At 53.1% G+C, this 22,176-nt stretch overlaps 1 protein-coding gene across 1 annotated transcript; it reads right to left on the reverse strand.

Moving 5' to 3' along the window:
- Nucleotides 1-20,332: 20,332 nt before the first annotated feature.
- On the reverse strand, nt 20,333-21,844 carry LOC137667998 (brain-specific homeobox/POU domain protein 3). Its single transcript, XM_068409267.1, has 2 exons — nt 21,725-21,844; nt 20,333-21,238 (listed from the first exon to the last, which is right to left on the reverse strand). The coding sequence occupies exons 1-2, from the start codon at nt 21,842-21,844 to the stop codon at nt 20,333-20,335; spliced, it is 1,026 nt and encodes a 341-aa protein (XP_068265368.1).
- Between the last annotated feature and the right edge of the window lie 332 nt (nt 21,845-22,176).

Consider the following 22,176-nt stretch of genomic DNA (forward strand, 5'->3'; position numbering starts at 1 on the left):
ACTTTACCCACACAAGAGTGTGTCCTTTAAATGGCAGCAATCCTTGTGCCTTTCCCTACATTAAATTTCTCGTATGCTGTGCACTCCCCCTGTCTTTCTGCCCTCCAGGGACAGCTTTTGTCTTCTGACGATGTACTACATGTCTCAACTTTTGTCATCCCTCAGATTGCCTGAGGCAGTGGAGGTGACCTTGCTGCTGAGCTTTTGTTTCCCTTTTACATAGGAGGCTTCTTCCTCCTTTGAGCCACTCATCGCCGTGCTGTGAAGCTCGTTTTCCTGTCTTGTCAGAACAAGTCTCGCTCAAGAAGGATTTGGCCATGAAATACACCAGTGAGAAGGTGTTGTAGCTCGTGCGATCAGCATCCACCACCTGATCTGCCTGCCCTGGGTCTGTCTTGAAGATGGAGAAAGTGAGCCATGGTCTGCCATGCCTGAGCCCAGCTTCAGGACCAGCACATATTCCTCTCCCAAACATCCATCTGCCTCCAGCTCACACACTTCTCATTGGGTCCTCTCTGCCCCAAAAGTCCTGAGGTGGGCTACAGAGGACAAAACAGGTGGATAAGGGTGAGTTGTCGCAGTGGAACGAGAAGGGTTGAGAGGTGTAAGGTATTGGATGGTTGCAGAAGAAGGGCAGGAGGATTTGTGGACAACATAGGTCACAGGGTTACCAAAACTGATGGAAGAAAGATGGCGGATTAATTGCTCTAAACAGGAGACCACTGTGTACCTCTGGCCATCTTTATTATCTCTGTCTGTACCTCCTCTCATTCTTGTAGGTCCTATTTGAGAACAGGGTTGAAGCAGTGAATTTGCTTCAAGGAAATAAAAGATTGTGCAAATGAGCTGATGATCACAGGTCTACCCAAGGTGTAGACTTTTATGGTATTCTTTACTCATGCATATGTTGATGCATGTGAGGTGACCAGCAGAGCACTGGCCCATCCTCTGGCTATGCCAAGATTGATGCCTTATGGTCAACGATGACAAATGATGAGAACAGATGGATGGAGTGGCTCACCTACGTTTGTGGATGAGAGCAGTTAATTTTTACGTCATAGACAATCTGGGCAGTGTCCTGGCCTGAACCTTTTCTGAACAGCTCCCAGGATAACGCCAATTGTTCTTGGAGCATGGTGGCAACTTACTTGCTCCTTGATTTTGCCTGGGTGTGGAGGCTGGAGAGGGGAGGCAGCTGCCATGGGGACTGCTGGGACTAGGATGGTTGGGCAAACCCACACGGTGCCCCAGGGAGTTTCTAGACCTGTGTCACTGAAGGAGCCTTTCACCATTCTCCCTAGACCTGAACCAACCTAGAGGGTCACGTCATTGCATTGTGGGGAGACTAAATGTTTTCCAGGGCTTCTTGAATTTTAAAAATTGGGTTTGTGGTACACATTTGGTCACAGAGGGTGCAACAGGATCCACGCACCAGTCTCACAATGCCATTTCAAAAGACATCAGTGCTTTTACCCTGCAGTGTATATGTGGAGCAGTGAGCTTCTCAGTTCAAATTGCTGTAGGATCCCAGCTCAAGACTAAAACCAGACTTACCGAGTCTGCAGCATGTGCTGGACCACTACATATTGCTGAAGAGAGAGGAAGATAGTCCTGATTTGAAAACGGCAAAGGTCAGCTGGAGATATTTAATGGTCTCATGGAATTAATCTGTGTCTACTACCTCTGTTGTCACACTGATCTTGAGTGTTTGAGCTGGCTGAGGTCCTGGCTCTCCTGCTGTGAGCCCCCAGTGCTGCTTATTGCCTCTTATCAGGACATGCTGGTCCTACAGACATCTCTGGTGTAACCACCCACGAGCCCTTCAGCACCCATCGGGGCTACATTGGCCTGACCTTCACTGGCCACATTTCATGATAGGCTGATCCAGAACCTTCATCCCAACCTGTGGTCTGCTCACTTTTTGCCTGTGCACGTGAGAGCTGGTGTGATATCAGGCAGGCACGGAGAGAAAAATTAACTCTCTTTCTTTGAAGAAAAGTGGGAGGTTTCTCTTCCTTGACAAACCAGGACAGGCAACATGTGGGTGTCCTTTTCCACACGTTCCCCATGGAGTAGCATTTCACCCATAAATGACAGCAAGAGACAACCATGGATTTCCTGCAGAGACCCCCAGTGCTATTTTCCCATCGGGATCTGTTTGCTGATAGCGATAGAAGAGAGAAGAGGGGAAGCAGGCTCGGCACACGGATAATTAATACCTCTCTCCAAAATGTTCCACCTGAATTTTTCCCAACACATTGCATGGGGAGGAAAGATGTCGAAATCTGCGAGTCTGCCAAACATCTGGAAGGGCTCGTCCTTCCGCAGCCAGAGCCCGGCAATTCCGATTTGCGAAGTACGGGGACTTCTCAGCTATTCCTTTTGATCCGTCAGCCAGGAGAGGGAGCCCGGCATCCTAGTCCCAGACCCCACTCACCAAACATCACTGAAGACAATGTTGATGATTCTTTTGTTCAACAAATAAAAGAAGTGGCCCACGAGGGAGCCGTGTTGGCAGCTGCTTCAGAAGGGCTTCAGGGAATTGCGGAAAATCAACGCTTGCCAAAGGCAAAATGGACAGTACCGGTGGAGGAAAACAAAAGTAACTGAGAGATTATTGCACGCAGAGGACCTGATCTTGGAAAACTGGGGTGTCTTCAGTGCCCACAGCCATCAGCAGGAGCACTGAGCACTCATATCTGTCAGGATCAGGAGCAGTAGAAAAGTATGAGGCTGCACTTGGGACATTGGACTTTTGTCACCAAAACCCAGAGGAAAGTTCTCTTGGTAAAAATTCTAGGTTCCTTTCCCCAAGCTCTGGGGACCTGCAGTTCTCGTCAACCTCGTCAGGAGCAGTAGGATATTCGGTGATTTTTATATTTCAGTATGCAAGCATGGGGATAGTCACCTAGCTTTAGGTGTCAGGAAGCGAACGTTCAAAGCATCAGAATGGAAACGGATTCCCAAATGTACTGAACATCGGTGGAAAGAAGGCACTTTAAAAATGGAAATTATTCAGTGCCAGCCTGCCACTGAGGCCAGGAATTTAGTAAGATTTGAAGGGAGACATTTGTATAGATAAAAAGAGTCCCATACTCCTAGCGCAAAACTTTCTGAGTTTAATGATGTCAGTTTAATCAGCTCTGATTAGCAGTGCTGTGATTCCTCCATTTATTGGAAGTCTTATTTCTGTATTTCCTTTCCATGTTTAAGATCCTGGGAAGAGCAAATTGTGGACCTGGCTTGGCCAACCTGTTGATGAATTATTAAGGGTATCACCTCAAGGACTTTAGAGATGCTCCTCAATGCTGTTTCTGAAGGCCCCATAAACCCATAACTGGCCAATTTCAATCCATGTAGTGCTGTTGTGGTCCCCCAATCCAGAGATGCCAGCTCATCAGCAGCTGCTGGTCTTGGGGATACCCATGCCCAGAGCTGCCATAACCACACAGCACAGACTGATCCGTGCCCCAAATATTGCCCATCTACTGCACAATTTGACTTTCAGAGAGTGCTGAATGATGTATTTCAGACACAAGTGTCCTAGCTTCGAGGGACAAGGCTGCACAGCATTTTTCACTCACCCCAACTGCTGTAGTCTCACTGGGTGGTGCCCCATATCATCCAAAGTTGATGAGTCTTTCTCTGTTTCCTTCCAAATTCTGTTTGGATAAGGACAGTGCCTGGGAGTAAACCACAGCCAGCCTTATCCTGACAGATACAGTCTCCCTTGGGCTAGAGTGAAAAAAAGTTATTTTGAGAGCGCCAGATGGGCTATGGAGACGTCTCAACAATACCTGCCATTAAAATATCTGGCTCTATTACATGATTGCTGGCACACAGCAGGCTGAAACTGCACCTAAGCTGCAGACCCCTGCAAGGTCAAGCGCTGCCGAAGCCAACTGATAGCGATAATGAAGGGTGTGGGCCTTGGTCGTGGAGAGAGACAGCTCTTGAGAGAGCTCCTGTTTTGGCTGGTGACTGGAAGTCTTGGGTCTGTTTTTAAGCGAGCCAGTCCCTTTGTTCTCTGTAAATGCTCTGTGCAGAGTGAGAACACATCTCGTTAACCTCCCAGCAGACAAAACCCGGGATATCACCCTCCTGCCCTGCTCCTGGTAAATGCTGGCTGGCACGGCTGGCATTCCTCCATCAGTGTCTTCATTTAAAATGGCAGTCCAGGCATTCCTGGGAGCATTTCCTACCCTTATTCAGGGTGTTCCTCTACCTGCATGGATCTCACTGACATGAAAACACTGGCCCAGGTTGCCCAGAGAAGCTGTGGCTGCCCCCTCCCTGGCAGTGTTTAAGGCCAGGTTGGATGGGGCTTGGAGCAACCTGGTCTAGAGGAAGGTGTCCCTGTCCGTGGCAGGGGGGTTGGGACTAGATGATCTTTAAGGTCCCTTCCAACCCAAACCATTCTATGATTCTATGATTCTATAAAAATGAACACCTTTTTTGAAGATCACCTTCACCTGCTGCCCCATCTCAGAGAAGCAGCAATGCCTCAAAGACCAAGCAGCCAAACATCTACTACTTACCAGCAGCCCAGCTGAGGGTTTGCACACCCCTCTCTCACTAAGTTTATCCAGCAAACCAGTATTTTCTGTTTTAACTGCAGCTCTTCCTTTGGCTGGTCCCTGCTGCTGATGGGCTGTTCTTGCCCTTAGAAGTTGCTCAGTGCTGTGACATCTGATCAGGCTTACGAGGTGATTTCTTCCCTAGAACCCCTCTTAGCCATCAAAAGATGGAGCCTCTTCACTGAGAGCCTTCTGTAGGACTGATGTCTTCCATGAGGCTTTTGCATTCAGTCATTGGTAAAGTGAATAAAGGAATTAGGTACAAGTAACTTTAAGATATTATGCCCAGGGAAGATGGACATTCTGGTTCCTAACAGTATGTGCTGTACATTTCTGAACTGCAAGCCTTGGTGAATAACGTATAATCACGTCTTGTTCACTGGCTTTTATCCCTTTTTCTACGCTTGAGGAATGTCCCTAACTGGTGAGCAACTTCCTTGTACTCAGTCTCATTAGCAGGTCTTTGGATCCGTCATGAATATTCAAAATTGGAGTTCATTTGCAATTGGTCAGCTATACCACATGGTGCATCTCTGTCTCCTGGTTGGAAGGATGCCCTGGCTGCCCTGTTGCCTGTTCACATAGAAAGTATGTTTTCGGGGACTGTTCACACATCATTGACTTTGAAATTTGTTTCCCACAAACATTTGTCCTCTAAACCCGATTGCTTTGGCGGCTAAAGAAAGCAGACATCAAAGAAACGTGGGCATTTATAATTGAAAGGGAAAGTCCTTAGCTTTGTTGGATCTCCTACCGGAGGTGCCAATTAGAGTCTGCTGGATCCTGGATGGAGACACCTGCCTGTTCCTCCCCAGCTCATTTCGGACAGGGGAGCAGCAGGCATTTGCAGGCATTGCCATGCTGGGTCAAGATTAGACCTGTAGCCTTGAAGCAACAGTCGCATGAGCCCAACTCTCCTGTCCTGAAGCCAGCCAGGCCCCAGAACTTTTAGAAACTGAAAGGCTGAATGAAAACATCAAATACCCAGACAGTTTGCAGGAATATCAACCAGAGGGAAAAAAAAAAAACAACAAAACCCCAACAGTACCAATACCATCACTGGGCACAGACAGCTCCAGATTTTGTAGCTTCCAGACAAAGTCAGCAGCAACCGTCAGAATCTGTGTTTCAAGTCCGACCTTCTGCTTTTATCTATATTTTAAACCCCACACAAGGTATACAAGGCGAATGTTGCTGTTACAGTCAGAAAAGCCTAAATAATGGATGAAGAACAGAGGCTGCAAAGGGGGGTGGGAGGGGTAAGGGAAAAAAAAAGAAAAAAGAAAAAAAAAAGGGGGGGGGAAGAGAAAAGCTTGAGGAAAAAAAATGCAAGAGAAAAAGAAAGGAAAGAGCCCTCCAAAACCAGAAGAGGCTGACACTGTCAGTGGGAGCATTTTTTCTTCCTTTGCTGCAGTGATGCACATCGAAAATTGATATGGGGCTGTGCTGGACCAGTTGCATTTGCTGCTCTCCAACCAGAGCTTCTGTGCTGTCTTTGCCCATATTCTGAGCTCCTCTTCCAGAGGGCACACAAATATATGCAGTAGGAAGGAGCCAGGAGAGGCCTGAAGTTGGGCATGGTAAGAGAAGAAGGTGTCCCTGTTGGATAGGGCTGTGCTGGGCTTGGAGGTGCTCAAATATTGCCAGGATTTTGTCCTCTTGCACTGAGGTGGGGGATTGAGGGAAAGGTTTGTCCACCATGGAAGCACTGATGGGCAACTGCCCAGGCCCCCACCCTCTTCTAGGCAAGGGTGAAGACAGGAGCCCTTGTGGCAGTGGTCTGAGGATGCTTTTTGCCTTGCCTTTCCTTCCCCAATTATCCATATCTTTTGAGGTTCATGATTAAGAGGGATAAACCAGGACTTCAGATGCTGGACCAGGAGCATGTCTGTGATAAGGGGAAGTGACAGAGCTTATTCGACAGGCTTGGACACAGCTGGCACAACCACAAATCTCCTCCTGCACTGGCCACCTCTGGGGCAGCCTCCATGACTATGCTTTTCTTCCTGACACTGCAACCTCAATCCGCAGCTCGGCTCAGGCTTGGTGGTGGAAACTGTGGTCTCAGTGATGTAGACATGCTGAAGACACATCTCTAGGAGTACATTCCACCCCCCGGAGCTGCAGTGGGGAAGGGGATAGCAGGGTGATTTCAGGGGGCTGCTTTCACCCCAAGACTGCCTGGGACCAACAAGTACCCTGATTTGGGACACCGTGCAGTAATTAAACCTAGCAGCTCAAATGCCCCAGCACTCCCCATGTCCAGCTCTCATCCCCTGGCATCATACTCCTGAAGATCTCCTTTTATTCACGGGAAGGTTTCAGAGCTGATGAATTAAGGCCATCAGAGAAAATTGCTATCTAATGAGGATTTTAGCAAAGGGAGCCACGAAGGCAGAAGATCTTTGTATGGAAATGTTTGCTAGATTCTTTATTATTTCCATAAAAAGTTAATATGGAGGCAGTGACTGTGCTTTTGCAGTGGGACTGGGAGCACTGGTGAGGTATTTGCTTTTGGCAATGTTTAGCTTCACCTGGATCCCTCCAAGGGCAATTAGCACCTACTGCCTTGATAACCTACAGCAGAATGTAGACCCCTGAACTGGAGAGTTTTTTACTGAGTTAAATATTTGGAGTGTCTTGCAGAAAGCCACCTTCCTCCCTCTCCGGCCCTCAGGGGGAGGCTGGCTCCAGCCCACAGGAGCTAAGAGCCTTACGAGGCAGAATGAAGCCATCAAGGCTTGGCGCAGAGGCAAGCTGCACTTCCATTCCCTGCAAAATGCACAGTCACTCGTTCCGGACTCCCTCCTGCTTTGTTTTAAGTGGATTCTTGTATTCTCTGTATCTGCGCTCACTTTTCAGGTGCTGGTTGTTTTTAAGGAGCAAGCTGGAGTGGAAGGCTGTGTTGGGAGCAGAAAGCAACTCCTTGTCGATCATCCTGAGCCCTCTCCTCCATGCACCCACCGTTGGATAGATGCCCAAGGTAAAAAACAGCTGAAGCAGAGCTGAACAGAGGTTTTCACAGGGATGGCCTGAAGTTATCTGCTAGATAAACGTGGTAACACCAAAGGATCATCATTCTGCAACTGGCTTATTTATATTTATGGCCTGTCAGAAGATACTGTCTTTGCACCGTGAGGCTACTTGAGATGAAAATACGGTGCCACGCACAAAAGGGACCTTGTCCTTGCGGGAAGTGCATGAAGGCTGATGGACAAAGGGAGCACAGATGATCTAGAGAGGCTCTTGTCTGATAATAACTAGACTCGTGGCTGGTTCAACACCGAGACCTCACCACTGGGACCTATCTGCCCATGCTTCTGGGGTGTTGTTATTCCCAGAAGCTTTGGTGCTCAGGCAGTTGAGTGCTCAACTCTATTGGACAATTTAAGTAGCTGGCCCTGGGCATTGCGGGGCAGTCTGTTGGTGATAACCATGCCCATCTCCTACAGGGATTTTTTGCAGTTAGTAGCTGTGGTGAGAGTTGATGCATTGGGTGCGAGTACTCTAGCAACAGCAGAAGAGGTGATAACTTGTTTAGGTTTGCTCCTACTATGTCTGCAATTTCATATATGTCATAAACCAGGGATAGCTGGGGTCAGCTGTCTAATTGCTGATGGTTCCAGTGTCAAACGGCCCAACAAGAAGTGGGGAAGGTGGGCATGTGGGCATCACTGTGGGATAGGGACACCAGCAGACACTGTAGTGACCCCACAGGCGAGTTCATCACCCTGCCCAGTCTGTTATCTGTGCATCTTGCAGAAGATGTTCTCACCTGCACATAGGAGGATTCATCTCATGGTGTAGACCCAAACTTCTACTAATCAAGGGTTTTTCTTGGCAGTAGAAGGAGCAGGGAAACAGCAAGGCTGGCAAAAATTGAAGGTGTGAAAGTTGGTCTGGAAGGACATTGATCCATCAGTCAAGGGAGAGAGATGTTCCCTGATTCATGAGCAGTAGAGCAAGCCATGTCGATACAATACATTAGTAATAAATGGTGGGAGAATGGGAAGAAATAGCATGGCCGAAGGGGATACTCAGGTAAGAGTTCAAAATGCCTCTTCTGTCAGAGTTGTGTCAATCGGCTTCTTTAACGAGGCTTCAAAAAAAGTCCATCTAGAGCATCTGAAAATCTCTGTGGATTGCTGTAGCCATCACAGAAAGTGCCATACAGGTGGGGGGTTATTTCTGTGTCCCCAGCCAGGTTTGGTCCTGTGGTAACACCACGTCTTGCTGAGGATCCACAAGCACAAACACTGACAACTCTACGATTGCAGACCTGGGTATGAGGTCATGACCATCTAGGAGTTACTCTTCTCATCAGATGAGTTTGTGCTCAGCTGTGGGCTGTGGAGAGAAGATGAGGGATGCAGGGAATTTGGGACAGCTACCAGAGCATCTCCTCTGTTTGAGCCTCACACGGCTGCACAAGTACTGAACAGACAGCAGGACCAGGGGACAAACAGGGGGAAAAGCAAAACCCCATGAAGGTGCTCAACATGGAGGGGGCTGTGGGGCTGAGACAAGGTTTTCAGTGCAGATGGTTGCCCACTGGAGGCTTTAGGGTAGCCTAAAGACAAGTCTAGATATGGTGCTCTCTGTTAGAGCAAATAGGCCACTGTGAAAACGTGTGGGTATTTGCAGAAGTAAAGCCCACCATGGGGCTCGCTGCTGTTTTCATTTGCATCCCCACAGGCTTTCCAGTGAGCAGAGGGAGCACTTGTGCATGGCCCGGTTTGCAGGAGGATCGATGGAAGGTGCATTCACCCAGCCACCCTGAGAAGACTTTGTGGCTTTGGCCCCTTTCCAGGCAGGGAGCTGGAACGTCATGGTCTGACCCATCAGTGAGCAAAGCACCATTAACAAACGAATGGAGCTACAGGCCCGCAAGAAGCTCCTTAACCATTTGCTGGGAAGCACTTGATCAGGTGAGAGTAAAGAAGGACATGAAGCTGTTAGAGTGAGCCCAGAGGAGGCCACGAAGATGCTCAGAGGGTTGGAGCACCTCTGCTATGGAGACAGGCTGAGAGAGTTCAGCCTGGAGAAGAGAAGGCTCCGGGGGAGACCTTCTAGCACCTTCCAGTGCCTGAAGGGGCTAACAGGAAAGCTGGAGAGGGGCTTTTGACAAGTCCCTCTTGTGATAGGGACGAGTGATCACCCTACGAGTGATAGGATGAGGGGGAACGGTTTTAAACTGAAAGAGGGGAGATTGAGATGAGATCTTAGGAAGAAATTCTTTGCTGTGAGGGTGGTGAGACCCTGGCCCAGGTTGCCCAAAGAAGCTGTGGCTGCCCCCTCCCTGGCAGGTTCAAGGCCAGGTTGGATGGGGCTTGGAGCAACCTGGTCTGGTGGAAGGTGTCCCTGCCTGTGGCAGGGTGGTTGGGACTAGATGATCTTTAAGGTCCCTCCCAAACCGTTCTGTGATTCTGTGATTCCATATAATCCAGTGCATCTGCCCATGGATGAGGAAGAGGAGAGAGGCTGGGAGCAAACTGGCCCATCTATGCATCCTGCAAAAGGCTGGTGAAGTCAGGAGTCACCAAGGGAGTGATGAAACATGTTGTCCTGCTACGGTGCAGCCCCAGCGAAAACCCAAAAAACAGAGTTAAGGCAAAGGCGGAAGCAGGGGAGCTGGCCTTGAGCCCCTGCTTAGGTTCAAGTTCCCCATGCAGCTTTGGGGTGTAGGGTCTCATTAAACACCTCAGTGCTACGGTACCTCGCTCTGCTTTTCGAAAGCACAGCAGCCATCCCCTGGCACAGCAGTTACAGCTGAGCTATCGAACTGATCTCCATGCTCCTGTGATTGCAATAATCGGAGGCCGTAGGCAGAGGCCACAGCTCCTAAGCTTTAACTGAACCTTTGGTCTCAGCAAGCCCCAAAGAGCAAGGCCCTACAGAGGGAGCTTTAAGGTTTCCTTAATTTAACCCAAATATCCTGCAGCCCATTTAACAACACATTATGAAGTTTTATCATAAATAATTAACACTGAACTACAATTGACGTTATGAAGCATGTGGCTGGCTCAGTCGGTACCTCACAACAGCCAGTCATTCACAGGGGGATGCACAGCCATCACGGCAAAGATCAGCCAGAGGAGCCCTTAATGCAGCCGCTTCTGGTGCAGGGCACGGCAGCTGCTGAACAGCACCCTTCCAGACAGGGAGCGAAGGAAAACATGATGTCTAAACTGGATTGCAGGTCGATTTGGGGTGGCAGAAGGTCAAGAGCCTTTGGCCAGGACTTGAGGGTCGGTACATCACAGCAACAAGCCTATAATTGTGTCTGAGTGTCCTGGCTGGTGCAGCACCGTGCTGGTCAGCGTGTGGTTTTGACGGGACACCAGCTTTCTGGTGAAAGGCAAGACGGCTTCTCTGATCACTTGCAGTCACTACTAGCTCCTGGCAACTCCTGCAAGAAGCCAAGGCTGGGGGTTGGTGCCCAGGCACTGGGAGCCTGCTCCCCCCCTGCTCCCAGGGTCTGCACTGCAGGGATGGCTGCACATCTCAGCGACAGGCAGAGGGATGCCCAGAGATTTGGCTTTTGCCATTGTCAGCACCGCCTGGAACGATTGCCTTGATTTTCTGGGCCCCGCACTTCAAGAAAGATGTTGAGGTGTTGGAGCGAGTCCAGAGGAGGGCAACCAAGCTGGTGAAGAGTCTGGAGGGTCTGACCTATGAGGAATGGCTGAGGGAGCTGGGGGTGTTTAGCCTGGAGAAGAGGAGGCTCAGAGGTGACCTTAGTGCAGTCTACAACTGCCTGAAGGGAGGGTGTAGCGCAGTGGGAGTCGGCCTCTTCTCCCAGGCAACCAGCGATAGGACAAGAGGACACAGCCTCAAGCTTTGCCAGGGGAGGTTCAGGTTGGACATTAGGAAGAATTTCTTCTCAGCAAGGGTCATTAGCCATTGGAAGGGGCTACCCAGGGAGGTGGTGGAGTCACCATCTCTGGAGGGGTTTAAGAAAAGCCTGGCCATGGCACTTAGTGCCCTGGTCTAGTTGCCATGGTGGTGTCAGGGCAATGGTTGGACTTGATGATCCCAGAGGGCTCTTCCAACCTGATTGATTCTGTCATTCTGTGATTTCAAGGGAGCCAAGAACAAAATTTCACCCAGGGCTAAAGTTTCCCGAGGGAAACCTATACCTCACAAGCTGGTATCCTGAACAGACTGACCACTCTTCATCCCCTGTCTCTCAGCAGAGCTGGGCTCCTTCACGAGCCACAGGGAATACAGCTCAGCATCTCCATCAGCATGCCCACGGCTCCCCTCCGCCCCGGCTGCTTCGCACCCCATGGGGACATGTCCCTGTCTGCCCACCTGCCTTTACACCAGAGGAGACAGCAGCAGAGGGGCTGCTGAATTAGTCACGGCCAGAGGACTGACCCCGTGTCCCGCTGACGCGGCTGGCTGTACCGCGCAGCTGTTGGGGGCGGTGAACAGTTGTAGAGCAGAAGATTCCCATGGTTTCGGCTACAGAGAGTGTCTAGAGCTGATCCGTCCCCCCCCACCCCAACCCCCCTCCTTAAGCTGTGTCTGTTAATAAAGACATACAGGCAGCACGCTTGAAAAGCTCACTTAGATCTGAACCGAGCAGCCCGGCTAGGGTAAGAAAAAATCCATGCAAGAGCCCGGAGGTCGTCAGCACTCCCATATGCCGGCTGCAGGAGGGAGGCATCGTGCTGAAACGGTACCTAAGAGGTGCTGAGCGGAGCAGCCTGCGAGGGAGAAACCTGGGCAAAGACAAGGGCAGCAACTCTGGGAAGAGAGAGGGAGGAGGGAAGAGGAGAAGGGATGATGGAGGGGGTGGAGGGAAAAGATGAAGGGGGAAGAAAGAAAGTGGAAAGGCAGGTGTGACAGGGAACAGATTCACTCGTGGTGTGACTCAGAGTGAGGAAAGGGGCCTTCGAAATGATATCGACTGATTTTGGTGACTGCCTGGAAGTGTCACTCCTGCCCCAAACCTCCCCTACCACCAGTGGGACCCGGACCCAGCCCTACATTCATGTTCTAGTGTTGGCAGCGCATGGCTAAAAATGGGACAATGAATTTGTCATTCCTAATCTGAATGTCATTAGGACATTCAGATTAGGAATGTCATTCCTAATCCTGTCATTCCTAATCCTGAATGCTGATCTCACCTGGGACCCCGGGGTACGTAGTGCAAATATTGATAAACGACAGGAAAAACTCTGCACTGAATGTTAATCCTGGTGTTAGGAGCTAAATCACAAGACTGATAAATCACAAGATCCAGAGTGGACGAACATGTGTGGTGGATCCTCCTCCGTCATGCTACAAGGCCAACAGGCGTTTCCTCCTTGAGTTGGGTGCTCTGTTTGATGGAAGATGCAAACATGGTTTTGCTCCACTATTTGGCCAACAGTAATGTGCAGCGAGGCTGGGAAGTGCTGTCCTGGAGCTGGTGATGAATGGGGCAGAGCTTCTGCCGACTGGCTTGAGACAAGGGTTGCAGTGTACGTCACTGAAAGCAGCTCTGCGAAACAAACTCCCTCTGAGTCACAGGTAGCAGCTGGGTGGTCACAGAATAGTTGAACAAGGTTTTCTAAACACACATGCTTTTTCCCTTGTGCAAAACAAATACCTTCCTTGCCTGGTATAAATAAAACATAGTTCTTAGTTGACATTTTCATATTTCTCAGAGAGCTCTTATCTTCCTCCAGCTGCTGGAAATATTGGTGAGAGGCTGCAGATGAAATATAGATTTTTTATCTCTGATCTCTCCATCTCCAGTATCCCAAAGTTTCTGAAATCCCGTGTGAGCTTCCCTACTCTCTGATCCACCCAACGATCCGAATCCCACAGCCCTTCCTCAGAGCTTATGGCTAAAAAATGAGGGACTATTCCAACAGGGCTTCAGTAGGACTGCTGGCAAGCAGAGGGCTGTTCCTGTAGGTGAGCGTTGGTGAGATCAAGACCTTGATCTTTGCATAGGAAAAACACCAGATTAAATTTCTGGGAGTATTTTTTTAACATAGGTTTAAAAAAAACCCAAAACAACAAACTTGTAGCTTTATCAGGATCCCTTCTTGCCACTGGGATGAGTGTGTGGAGCGTGGAGCTCTGTTTTTGCACACTCAAGTGTTAAAGCTGCTCATACTGCGGGCAGATTGAGCACCCCAACTCCTGATTTTGGCAGCTAGAGGAGGAAACTCGGAATTTGGTCCTTGGAAATGCGAACCAGGAGGTATCTCAAGGGTGAGTGTCAACCAGCTTCTCCTCTTGCTTTCTGGAGCTCCCACCCTCTTCTGACCAGACTGGGTGGAAGGTGGCCTGATTTCTGCAGTGCTGAATGCGATACCCAGGTGACCAAAAGCTGAGGTCTGTGAGTATTCACCCACACTTGGGTGTCAGGCTGCAGTAACACAGCCCAGCCCGTCCATCTCAGCCTTCCCCACCCCGTGAGCTCTCCCCAGGCTTTCCCCGTGCATCTCCTCTGCACACCAAGATGTTTTCTCTTCTACTCAGATCACCAACTTACCCCTACCGCTATGCCCTGACGTGACCCAACAGCGCAGAAGGACCTTTCTTGTCCTGGTGTAGCTGATGCCCCGTGGGAACATACGGTATGGGGCCCGATCCTGCACTCCCTGCTCAGCCAAAATCCTCAGCAACTTCCCCGAGCTGGTGGAAGGGTTTGGTAGCAGAGAGCAAAGAGCACGGAGGGAAACCTATGGCCAGACTGAAGACAGGCTGAGAGTTGGGGCTGTTCAGCCTGGAGGAGAGAAGGCTCCGGGGAGACCTTCTAGCACCTTCCAGTGCCTGAAGGGGCTACAGGAAAGCGGGAGAGGGGCTTTTTACAAGGGCATGGAGAGACAGGACGAGGGGGAAAGGTTTTAAACTGAAAGAGGGGAGATTGAGATGAGATATTAGGAAGAAATTCTTTGCTGTGAGGGTGGTGAGACCCTGGCCCAGGTTGCCCAGAGAAGCTGTGGCTGCCCCCTCCCTGGCAGTGTTCAAGGCCAGGTTGGATGGGGCTGGGAGCAACCTGGTCTGGTGGAAGGTGTCCCTGCCCATGGCAGGGGGTTGGAACTAGATGATATTTAAGGTCCCTTCCAACCCAAACCATTCTATGATTCTATGACTTGTTACTTGTGAAGAGTGGCTGATCAGTTGGGGAAGGAGATAATTGTCCTGCCTGCTCCCCTGCCCTGCAGTCTGCCAGGGGGTTTGCCCTGTTCACCACCCTGCCCCATTTCCCAAACCCTTTCCAAAGACAGCTAATTGCTTCCTGGCTTCCCCCTCAAGCCCGGCTGTCCTCCTCCCTGCTCGGGCACCTCTGAAGCCTGTAATTACTGCTTTACTCCTTTCTCCCCGTAGTGGAGCAGAGCCTACTTCAAGCATCGGCCTCTTTAAAAATGCATCGGCTCGGCGCTGCACTAAAACACATAGAATAATAGAAGAGCGTCCGTCAGCAGGGGCAGCCGTTACCTGCGCGGCTTTCAAAGGCAGGAATCTTTTAAAGAACATGGAGCATTTTCTCTCCTCCAGACCTAAAACTGAGTGCAAAGCTGTGACGTGCTGGTAATATTTGAACGAGGGGGTTCACGTATCCCTCCTCTGGTTCACAGGCTGGTTGCAGTGACCAGGAGTTCCCCCTCTGGCATCAGGCAATGCCTGTTGCTGTTCCCGGGGATGGGTGGTGGTGGTGGCCACCTCACTGATTCCACACATCCTTTAAGGCTCTGCTTGAGGAGCTACAAGCTCCACGGATGAAGAGATGGGACCCACTGCTGGTCCCCAGACAGTCCAGCTCTCAACAACCCTCTTTGCCTTGTTTCCCTTCCTGGTGGGGCAATCAGCCCCTTGGCCCTGTGATGTGGTGCTGACCCAAGAGCTGTGCTGGCACCATTTGTTGTCATCCTGCAGCTCAGGGGCCACCGTTGGCTGAAAGTGAGGTGAAAGGGATCTGGTGGAGCGTTACAGCCATACTCCATCCTAAATTATTCTGAAACATGAAGGAGGGACAGTGCTTCCCTGAAGATCTCTTCAAACACTCCTGCATTTGCCTGGAGTGACCAGACTCAAGTTCAGCAGAGCATGGATAACTTCAAACATGTTGCTGCACACTTTGGTGGGTGGTGGCACGGACACACTGGCCTGGATCTTTATCTATATGCTCAAGGGGCTGAGATGCCCAAATTCTTGTACGGTCTTGGCTTTTATAGCAGGGAAAAAATATATAAAAGAGCGTGGCATGGAGCTAAACAGCTGGGAAGTAAGAACTGTATTGCAAGAGAGATCCTTGCTGCAGGGTCACGCACCAGCTCCCAGGGCTCACTGGGCAGAGCTCCAAGAACCGACGTCTGAGAGCTTCAGCAGCCCAGAACGGTGGGCGACTTTCCTCAGGAAGCCTTTGCAGCACGAGGGGTAGGACTCATCTCTGCTAAGCTGTCATGTCCCCATTTACAGATGTCTCCATCTGAGCTGGTTATTCAGCATCTTTACAGGCTTTAATGTGAGTGAGATGCCTCTAGAGTACCATCCATCTGCCCCACTTCTGGAGTCGATGTTAGAAAGAGATGAACTGCACCGTAGACTCCTTGGTTCCTCTCCATTGACCGTAACTGGAGCCTAGAAGTCTACACTCACCTGTGCACCCCTGCTTTGAGACCCCAAATGCATCTCTATTGAGGCTCAAATTCCTAGTGAATTAGCTGTGTGGGATGCTTTTGAGTTCCCAGGATGCACCATCTCCTGGCTGAAGTGCTGGGGAAGGGAGAAGGCCTGGCCCACCCCATCCATTCCACCACCTTGGAGGCAGATTGGGAACCAAGCCCTCTAGGGTGGCCGTCACCCTCTCATTGAGCTCTGGGCCAGCATCAGTGGTGGGTGAGCAGGTGCCTTAGAGGTGGACCTGCTGCCAGAGTGACAGGTTTGATACATCTCAAGGCTAGCTCATAGATCAAACCTCAAATAAAAAAAAAACCAATGGTGAGAGCTGAGTGTCCAGTCCAATCAATATTCCTTTCATTTAATGCTATTTTGGCTGTAGGGTCATGGTTCAGGGGTGGCCTTTGGACTCCAGGAACAGGGACTGTGCGTGTGCCCATGACACCTCTATGTATTTCTCCTCCCTCTTCCAAAGCTCTGCCTGCTCTCCTTGCCCTGGACTTTCCCCCAGCCTCACCCTGTGCAAAGCCCACTGCAGAGGCTGGGTTCAGAGGGGCTGGGGTTCCCTTTAGGTTTCCCGTCCAGATCCGAGTGCTGGAGGTGAGACCCACATGTGCTGCCCCAGAAGAGGGACAGCAGGGAAGCCCCGCAGCCTTGGAGATGGGCTCCCTCACCACCCCTGCCCACCAACCTTTCCCCAACTGTGGCACCTTGGAGAGCAGGAGCAGGAGCCAGACACAGAAACCGAGACCTGGGACAGCGGCTGGGACCTGTCCCCGGGCTGTCCTGGCTCCCAAATCTTCTGCCAGGAAGGACCAGTGGCTCTTCCCCTACCTGGGCCCAGGAGGTGGCTGTTCAGGAGCAGGGGGTGGGATGCCAAAAGGGGCCCTTCTTGACCTCCTCCCGGACCACCCCCCTGTGCATCCTGGAGCCTCGCACCTGGCTTGGGCACAGCGGGCGCTGCTGGAACAGGAGCAGGAGCAGGAGCAGGAGCAGGAGCAGGAGCAGGAGCAGGATCAATCCCCAGGCCGCCTCCTGCCCGATCCACATGTGTGATGAGTTCTCCAGGCCTCATCACCACTCCCAGAGCCCCTGCCCACCCTCCCCAGCCGTCGGAGCTGCTGGCCATGGCTCCCACTGTGTGTTGTCCAGGGGTGCCCCATCCTTTGCTCTAGCCCATGGCCAGACCCCCCCCCTTACCTGGCAGCCGGCAGCACCGTCCAGGGCCCGGGGCTTTGCTCCCCGTCTGCCGGGGACCCCCGGGCCCGGCCCCGCTCCAGCTCCCGGGCCGAGCCCGCATTTGCCTAAGCGCTTTGCATTTGTGCCTGGGAAACACCGACTCGCCTTTTTATGATCGCGGGTGATAAATATTGCATCGCTCGCCGCTGCAAACTTTTAAGAGTGGGGGCGGAGCGGCACCTGCGAGCCGCCGGCACCGGGCACCGACCCCGGGCACCCACCCCGGTGCCCCCCGCCGCGTCCCGGGCCGGGCTGGGGCTCTCGGCTGTGAGGAGGGGGCGACTGGGGGGGGACACAGCGAGGCAGGAGCAGCGGCAGAGCGGAGTGTGGGATGTCTGCGAGGGAGAGCCGGGGAAATGCGGGGAGGGGGAGAGCGAACAGGGCCCTGCTAATGCTGCGCGGAGCTGATTCTCCAAGGCCCCCCCGGGCAGCACTCAGCATCCAGCCTTCATTAAAATTTCATCGCCAGCACTTGGCCAAGGTCTATTTATGAAAATGCGCTTTTCGCTTCATGGAAAAAACAGGAACGGAGCGAAAGAACAAAGGCGGGGATGGGGTTTGCGAAGGGCCCGGCAATAGGGCCAGGGGGGGTGGCCGGGGGGGACGCGGTGCTGCCCACCCAGGGCTCTGCCCATCACCGCCGCGCCTGCCCCGCTCTCTCAGGTGAAGCGGCTCCTCCGACCGTTAATTCGGGCGCTGCACACTTTTCCCTCTTTTCAGGTTATTTTATTTTTTATTCCCACCCCACCTCGTAAAACGTGCGGGGTCGGAGCCGCTCCCTCCCGTGCAGCGCCCCGAGGTGCAGCACCGCACCCCCGCTCCGCCGCCCGCCCCCTTTGGATGTTTTTTTCCCCCGAATAAGTTATAAAACAAACAAACAAACAAAAAAAAAACAAAAAAAAATCACCTCTTTTTTCCGCGGCCCCCCCGGGACAGAGGGGACACCCCGAGGGTCTGCTCCCCCCCTGCCCCGAGCCTTGAGCTCGTTTCGGGAGAGGTTTCGATGCGAGCGGCTGCGGGAGGCGAAACTCAAGGAAGAGCAGAGCAGAGAAAATGTCCCTTTCTCAGCCGTCTCAAGTCGCACCCCGGGCAGGGTCGGGGGGTGGCAGAGGCTGCCTGTAGGGACCCCCCCGGGGGAGGCGGAGCGGGGCCGAGGCGCACAGCCCGGCCCCGCAGCCGTTTGCGGGACCGCCCGGGCGATGCGGGCTGCGCTCCGCCCGACCCGGCCAACGAATTCAGCCCCTGGGAGCATCGTCCCGGCTTCAAAGCAAAACCCACCCCGGGAGCGACACGTGGGGCTTCAAAACAAGTCGAGTTTGGGCTGGTCCCGGGCGGGGAAGGGACTAAAACACTCCCCGGTTCCAGACCCCGCTGGAGCGGCCGGCGGGGCTGAACCGCGGCGGGTTCGCTCGGGGCGAGCCCCCCTCTCCGGCCCGGGCTGGGCCACGGCAGCTCTGCCCCGCTTTTCCCTGCCTTTCGTTTCATTTCGTTTCGTTCCCCACGGAGGAGGAAGGGTCGAGCCCTCATCCCCGACGGGAGCCGGCGGCCGGAGGCGGCGGGGATGGGCTGGAGGAGCCGCCCCGGGACAGGGGCTCCCCGGGCCGGGGGCTCCCCGGAGCCGTGCCCGGCGGCCGCAGTAACTCCAGGAGGCAGGAGGGTGAGGTAAAACGTGCATGATTTATTTGAAATGCTGCAGCGTACACAGACACCAAATTTCATTCAGCACACACACAGCGAAACGAAATCTCGTTTAATTTAAAAAGAAAAAGGGAACGGAGGCAAATTTCTCTATTAAATATGCAAAGCAAAAAAAAAAAAAAAAAAGAAAAAAAAGAATATTCTTGCCTTAGAAAGTGCAGAGTTCACCAGCTGCGAAGGCAGCCGCCCCCGCGGAGGGCCGGGGCTGCCCGGGCACCCCCCGCCCCGGGCCGGTCCCGCCGCCGCCGCGCCGCTCCTGTGAGCCCGAACGACTTGATTGTCGAAGCGTAGGAATTTGTACAGTGAAATCATAGGGATATCGAACAGTTTGAGTGAAAACAAAGCAAAATAAATCTCCATTTTTCCCCGAACAAACCGTGACTCCAGGGACGTGCCAATTTTTTTTTCTTTCTTTTTTAAATTTTTTTTCTCTTTTTTTTTATCCCTTTTTTTTTTTTTAATTTTCTCTTTTTCAGTTTAGCCGATGAGGTAGAAACAGAAACGTTATTGCAAAAATGCGATGGGTTTGCTGGGGGCAGGGGAGAGCGAACAAAACCATGCAAGTGCGTGTGTGTGCGTGCGGGTGCGTGGGGACCCTGGCAGCGAGCGCGGGGAGCACGGGCCGGCACCTCCCTATTTACAGCCGTCCAGCTCGTTTTCTTTCTTATTTGTTTTAATTTTTTCTTTTACTTTTTTTTTTAAATTTTTTTTAAAAGAAGAGGATCGGGCACCGAGGAGAGAGCGATGCCGCAGCCCCCGCCTGCCCGGCCGAGCTGGGAAGGGGCGAGGGGCTGCAACAAAGACCCGCCAGGCTCTTGCTGCTGCTGCCCTGACTCCAGGCACCCCGAAACTCCCCCCCAGGCCTTTCGTTTTGTCTTTTCCTTTTTCTCCATCTTTTTTTTCCAGTTTTATCTACAAAAACAGTCTGTACCAGTCACAACAGCAGGGCCACTTTGCCCGGGGGTGAGGAGCAGGCACCAAACTGTTCGCTTCGCTTTGGGCAGGTTTCCCTTTTTTAGGTTTATTTTTCCTCTTTTTTTTTTTTTTTCCAAATTTTTTTTTAACAACCAAAAAAAAAAGCTGACAGCCCCGCAAACCCTGCCCATTTCGGAGGGGCCGGGGGCCAGGACCACAGTGGGCCGGTTGAGGGGGGCAAGCACTCCCCCCCCACTGCTCTCCCAGCCCCTTCTTCAGTAGGTGGCAGAAAATTTCATCCTTTTCTGCTTCTGTCTCTGATTGCAAAACCAGACCCGCACCACGTTCTTCTTCAAGTCTAACTTCTCAGCAATGGCGGCGATTTTCTCCGAGGAGGGTCGTGGCTGCACAGCGAAATAGGCCTCCAGCGAGCGCTTTTCGGGGGCAGCGATGGAGGTGCGCTTGCGTTTCTTGTCACCCGCCGTGTAGATCTCAGGTTTGGTCATTTTCTCCCTCTGGGCTCGCTCAGCCTCCTCCAGCCACGCTTCTAGGATGGGCTTGAGGGCCACCATGTTGTTATGGGACAAGGTGAGGGACTCAAACCTGCAGATTGTGCTTTGGCTAAGGCAGCCCACCCCCGGGATCTTCAGGTTGGCCAACGCGGAGCCCACGTCCGCCTGGGTCACCCCCAGCTTGATCCTCCGCTGCTTGAACCGCTCGGCGAAGGACTCCAGCTCCCGGGGGTCCGTCTCCGTCTCGGGGCCGGAGATGACAGCGTGGGAAGCGAGGCCGTGGGGGTGGGACATGTTCATAGGCTGGGAGTGGTGGGCCATGTGGTTGATGGCCGACATGTGGGAGTGAGGGTGCGAAGGTGTGGAGCCCACGTCCGGGCCCGGCACCCCTCCGAGCGGGAGAGCAGAGTTGAGGTGGTCCAGCAGCTCGCCATCCAGGCCCTGGGCAGGCTGGTGGTGGTGGTGGTGGGGATGGTGCGTGGTCAGCACGGAGGGGTGGTGCAGGTGGACGGAGGACGAGGTAGGAGTGCAGGACACGCTGCTCATGGTGTGGTAGGTGGCATCCGGCTTGAAGGGGTGGGTTTTCTGCGACACTATATCCACGGCGGCCAGAGCCTCAGCACCCCGCAGCAAGGTCTCGTCAAAGCCCGCAAAAATGTTGCCCTGGATCTGCATTGAGGGGGGAGCGGGGGGGATAAAAGTGGGAAAAACAAACCAGAAGAGCGGGAGAGGATTAAAGGAGAGCAGCGTTACGGAGACCCCACTCTGCCCCTCCAGCAGCGTCTGGGACAGGTAAGATGAACCGAGTTCAACCTAAATATTCACTAAATAAAAGGACCAGGAGCAGGGTGCCGGACCCCGGGCACCCACACGTCCCTCTGGGGCGACCTCCCCAAAAAAGAGGGCAGCCGCAGAGGGGGGGAGCCGGCGGGGGTCCCTGTCCACCCGGCCGGACCTTCCCCGGCTTCCCCAGCCCCCCTGCCCGCTCCGAGCCCCCCCCCCCCCCCCGGTGCACGGACAGCCCCCAGCCCTCCGGAGGGAGGCGGGGGACCCCCAAAACCCTCAAGAACCCCAAACCCCAGACGGAAACCGTCGGCTGCCGAGGTAAGTCCCGAAGTCGGACCCCCCGACCCCTCCCCCCGAGGGGTGGCTTACCTGGGGGGCGGGCAGGCAGGCTCTGCGGATGGCGTCGGAGCTGTTGTGCAGGTGGGGGTACTTGGGCTCGTGCAGGATGGGGTGCATGCTGAACGGCTGCTTGCTGTTCATGGACATCATGGTGGGAGAGAGGAGCGGGGCAGGGGCTGCCCGGCTCCGGGGGCGCGGTATTGTCTGCCTGCACCGCCCGGCATCGACGGCATTATAGCCCGGCCCCCCCGCCCCCCCGCCCGCCCATTGGGCGGCTCTGGGGAGGCACCTCCCACCGCCCGCCCCCGGGCACTGAGCTCACACCCCCCTCGGTTGTACCCCCCCCCACAAACCGGGGCTCACCCTCCCCCGTTGTGCCCCCTCAAACCGGGGCTCACTCCCCCCCCCCTCCCCGCACTGCATAGCCCCGGGGGTCCCCGCCGCCGGGCCGCTCTCCCGGCGCCCCCCGCCGCCCCGTCGCG

The sequence above is a fragment of the Nyctibius grandis genome, chromosome 10 (assembly GCF_013368605.1).
Source record: "Nyctibius grandis isolate bNycGra1 chromosome 10, bNycGra1.pri, whole genome shotgun sequence".
Lineage (NCBI taxonomy): Eukaryota > Metazoa > Chordata > Aves > Nyctibiiformes > Nyctibiidae > Nyctibius > Nyctibius grandis.